The following is a 4,845-nucleotide window of genomic DNA, read 5'->3' as shown; positions in this document are numbered from 1 at the left end:
AATTGGGAATGCCTCTCCTCCTTTTCCCACTCTTTCTGAGCCGGCGGACCGCTGGGGCGAGTTAATTTATAGGTGTGACTTCCTTTTTTTCCTCGGGGACCCCTTTCCTTCCGAGGAAGCCACCGCCTCGGTCCCCGCAGCCTACTCAGCACTGCGGCAGCCTCCCCGCCTCCGGGACGGGCACCCAGAGTCCCCCTAAAGGGTCTCATCGGCGGGGGAAGGTGAAGAAAGTAGCTGCGGGCCCGGGAGCCTTTTGCTGAGCTCTCCGGAGCGGATGAGCGCGTTTTTTCTCGCCCTTGTACCTGGGCAGCGTCGGGGGAGGCGTGGAAAAGAGCCACGGGGGGTACCCAACCCCCGGGCTGCGGGCACCATGCCTGCCTGCGGGCCGAGCACCCTCCGGGGCCGGGAAGGTCGGGATCGCCCGGGTGCGCTCGCCGCGCTTCCCAATAAACTGCGGCCGCTGCTCGGGGCGGGCGCTGGCCGCACGCCGCTCAGCCGGTGGGCTGGCTCCGGTGCCAGCCCCGCCCCGCCCGGTAGCCTAGAAAAGCGGGGCTGGACGGCGGGGGCTGCTCGGAGACAGCGACGGCTTCACCCCCTTGTCCCCCGCCACACACCGACCATGAAGAACCCGGTGCCACAGGCGGCCTCGCTGCTGCTGGAGAAGCTGCTACTCCTCGTCCACGTCCGGCCTCTGCCCGCCGACTCCGGCGGGGAGCCCTCAGCTCCGGCGGCCCCTGGCTACTACGACATCAGCTGCTTTAAGCGGGGCGACCTGCTGGAGGTGCCCCGCACCCTGTTCATCCACTTCGGCATCTACTTGGGGGAGAACCGCGTCGCTCACCTGATGCCCGACATCCTGCCCGCCTTCACCGGCGACCGGCGGCAGATCCAGCAGGTGGTGACCAACAAGCGGCTCATCCTGGGTGTCATTGCCAAGATGGCCAGCATCCGCGTGGACACGGTGGAGGACTTCGCGTACGGCGGCAGCATCCTGGTCAACCACATGGACCGGCTCTTCAAAGACCAGGTGCTGGGCAGCGAGGAGGCGGCCCGTCGGGCGGAGAAGCTGGTGGGCGCCACGGCCTACAGCTTGCTCTGGAACAACTGCGAGCACTTCGTCACCTACTGCCGATACGGATCCCCGGTCAGCTTCCAGACCGACAAGGTACGGGCCGCGCAGTCCCGCAGGGAGCGGCTCCGCCGGGCAGGCGGGGGACGGGACGGCCCACTTGGGAGCAACTCTCCCCGAAACCGGGTCAGCCGCCGCCACCGGGCACCGGGAGCTGCTGCCCGGTACCGCCCGTCGGCCCCCGCCGGAGCCGCGGGCCCTTCTCCCCGCAGCGCGCAGTGCCGCGGGTGCGGAGCCGCTCGGAGAGACGGGAACCCGGCCGCTGGTGGCCTCCGGTAGCGAGGGAAGCCAGGCTCAAGCCTTAAGGCAATTAACATGCTCTTCAAGTGCTCTGAGGCTGCCGGAGCCGGAGGCAGTACCGGGACTGAAGCTGGGGCTGTCATCCAGTGCCAGCCTCGCTTTTCGCCCTGTGCTGCGCTCCGCGCAGCCCGTGAGAGGGCTTGGGGTAGTAGCTGCTAGTCCGGAATGGAGAGAGTGGGCACCGCCATCTGCTTTCCTCTTTAACCTTGATCTTCTGCTTTTTGTTTTGTTTTGTTTTGTTTATTTTTTCCAGTTCTGTGAGACTGTGAAGATGATTATTCGGGACCAGAGGAGCGTTCTTGCTTCAATGCTCGTGGGATTAGCATCAATAGTCTGCCTAGGCTTGGCACCCTCCACCACGCTCCCCACTATCTTCGTTCCCTTCTTTCTGTGGATGGCTGGCTAGCAGCATCCCTGGGGGCTTGTGGCCAGCGTCTGTATATAGGATGTACACTACTGTATTTATGGCAGCACAGATTACTCACTGGTGTCGCATAAAGTTTCTTAACCTTGTGTGCAATTTTTAAATAGAACTTTAAATACAAGACAGTACACAAGGCATAGCTTACTGTGTAAGCCAAGTAATAGATTTCCTGAAAATCTCAGCTGGTACATTTTAACACACCTTTTAATCATGAAAAAAGTAGGGTTGTGATGCAGTTCTGCTCCTTGCCTTTAGCCATCAGTGATTCTGGCAATATTCTTCATGTTCTTTTCTTAGCTGTATACCTGGGTGATGTTACTATTAATTAATAAAAATGTATAATGGCATATCATAAAGTGATGGGTACTGAGAACAAACTGCTTACCTCTCCCTTTGATACGAGAGAGTTTATAATCAGAAGTTACTGCCTCCATTCCTAAAATACCCTTTAGTGGAGAAACAAGTAAGCTGACTGATAGCAGTGAAATAAAACCAACTCTAGGCTGAGTCCTGTGTGCTACAGTAGCACATCTGGCCAGATTTGCTACAGTCCTTGGAGTTGCTTTCTGGGAAATGCTTACAAATCTCTCATTCATATTAATTAGGCGAACACTTTTTACTTTATTGAACAACTTTTTGATTGGGATAGAGGTAAGGAAAGATGTCAATTCCTCAGCATTTTCCTTGCTACTGATAGTGGTTAGTATGGCTAATATAAATGGTTATAGGGGGATTTAGGGGATACAGGAAGAAACTAGCTTTGCTTTATGACAACTAATGACATAAAAACATCAGAAATCTCCAGTGTTACAGGGCACATGGTGGTGAGGAGGACAGACACCAGTTTAGTTCCTCAGCGATGGAACCCATGTGGGTGCTATCATGCATCAGGGATCAGTTTCTGTGGTGGCTGCACTGTCATTTTAACTATTGCCTTATAGCAAGATGCCTCTCTGTGAAAGATGACATGTCCTTTTATACTCATCTCTTGCAAATAAGTATTCATTTGCAAGCCAGCAGTCGGTGCTAAAAACATTTTGTCTTCAACGTCGAGGCTTTTTTGTTTAACAAGAACGCGTAAAGTCAGATTTCAAATCAAGTTTATCCAACCAATTGTTTGAGTGCTAAAAACCTTTTCTATTTTTTCTTAGCTATATTTTGATGTATGCAGAGAAATGTCCATCTCCTGGAGTGCCTTGCATGAGATACATACACTTACAAGTTTGCTCGCTATGCTTGCCTTCCTTTCTAGTCCAAGGCAAGTAAGGTTATGTCTTCACCAAGGACTGAACCTCAGATTTACTTTGTCCTATGAGTTTCCTGTCATCAGCTCTGCTACTGAAGTGGCCGCATTACCTCATCTTTAGAGTGAGGCTCATTTTAACTGTGCTATACATCCCCTTCTCCTTCCCATAGACCTTACAGCTCTTTGAAGATTGGATTCTTGAACTGTGAGTCTACTTGGCTGCTCTCTAATCATCTTTATTCTGGTTGCTCCACTATAACTGATGAAGAATGTAAAGACTGAGGTGAAATTCCAGGCTCATAAGAAAACCAGCATGAATGCTGCTGCCATCAACCGAGAAGGGATTTCAGCCCAGCTTTCACTACATGTTCAGGCTGCTGCCGAGCCCCAAAGCAACTGGATATCAATTACTGCTGGATCCTTGTACACAACTTCTGTTCTTCTTTCAACAATTGCAATGCTCCATGTAACTGTTTCTGGTAAACTTTTAAAATTAAGGTGTTTTTTAATTAACATGGATTGCTTTTTCATAGTGTATGCATTAGTGTTATTTACATAAATTCCAGTGTGGTTTTTTTACTTGCTCTGCATAAGGTATGAACTGTAGTCATTACTGTAATTATATAAATAGAATTTATTCATTTAAAAATGTCTGCCGGCCTCTTGAAATTGAGTATGATACAGCATTTCTCTACCATATCCCAGCAGGGTTCTGAACAGCCCATTAACGTGCAGTTACATGGGGTCTGATTACAGGTGGGCTTTTCTTTTCCTCTTTATTTACTCAGGATTTATATGAATTCCAGTAATTCTTATCGTTCAGTTATACAATAAACAACGGGGTCATGACCAGTAACCAGCTTGCAAGTGGGACTGTTGGAAGGCAAAATTTCTGCTCTGGCTTTAGTATCACAGGACCAATGCTCCTGCCTTTCTGATGATATTGAGCAAGAGCATTTGGATTAGAATGAGGGACTAAATTGGGATTTTGTTAGGTGTCTGTGTGAGAGAAATGAAAGTATTCCTTGCAGGCTTCCAACTGTATTAGTGGAGAATCTTCCTCAAAGTGTAAAGTTGTAAGCTTATGAAAAACTACAAAATAGTAGTAGTTTTTACAAAAAAAGTAATGCCATGGGCATGGGAAGAGAAATTCAAATGCATGTTTAGGAGCTTTTCCTACCAAGTACAGTTCTAGCAGAGATCTGAAAATTGTGTTAAAGTCAGGCATGAGTCAAATCAGTCATACTCTGAGGGGAAAAGCAAGACTGGCAGGCATGAATTCTCATGTTTAGCTCAGTGGGTGGTGCTTATGCTCTCAAATATTTTGGTAAATGTCAGTGTCAACTCTTTTTCTGTAATTACTTGAGTGAAAAAAAAAAAAACAACCTTCTTGCCCAAGGTGGAGCGTTGCATTTCAGACTTGAGCTCAACTGTGATGCCAATGAAATGAAGGAGCTAGTTATACTAAGAAAAACACAGAAAACTGTGGAGCAGTTCAGCTGTTTGAACAATTTCACTTCTAAGCACACACTTTTCCATCGATAGCTGTAAGTGATGGTGATGAGGAGTGTAAATCTGCAGCAGATTTTAGTGGTGGGACTGTTTTGAAAAGTTGTGTGGTTAAACTCGAATATGTAATAGCATAGCATAACCATCACCCCTCTGCCACTGGGAAAGGCAAGTAGTGAAGACAGCAAGCTGAAAGGATGGATGGTTCACTTCAGGCTTTCCAAAGAAAACAAAAAT

General features: G+C 49.1%; 1 protein-coding gene across 1 annotated transcript; it reads left to right on the top strand.

Annotated features, from left to right (window-relative positions):
• The first annotated feature begins 528 nt into the window (after positions 1 to 528).
• LRAT (lecithin retinol acyltransferase) lies at positions 529 to 3,683 on the top strand. The gene is made up of 2 exons (XM_030449855.1): positions 529 to 1,165; positions 1,683 to 3,683. Exons 1-2 carry the CDS (start codon positions 620 to 622, stop codon positions 1,833 to 1,835), a joined length of 699 nt encoding a protein of 232 aa, XP_030305715.1. The 5' UTR covers positions 529 to 619; the 3' UTR covers positions 1,836 to 3,683.
• Positions 3,684 to 4,845: the final 1,162 nt, after the last annotated feature.

Source organism: Calypte anna, chromosome 4A (assembly GCF_003957555.1).
Source record: "Calypte anna isolate BGI_N300 chromosome 4A, bCalAnn1_v1.p, whole genome shotgun sequence".
NCBI lineage: Eukaryota > Metazoa > Chordata > Aves > Apodiformes > Trochilidae > Calypte > Calypte anna.
Note: the sequence above shows the minus strand (reverse complement) of the source record. Positions and strands in the feature narration are given on the sequence as shown.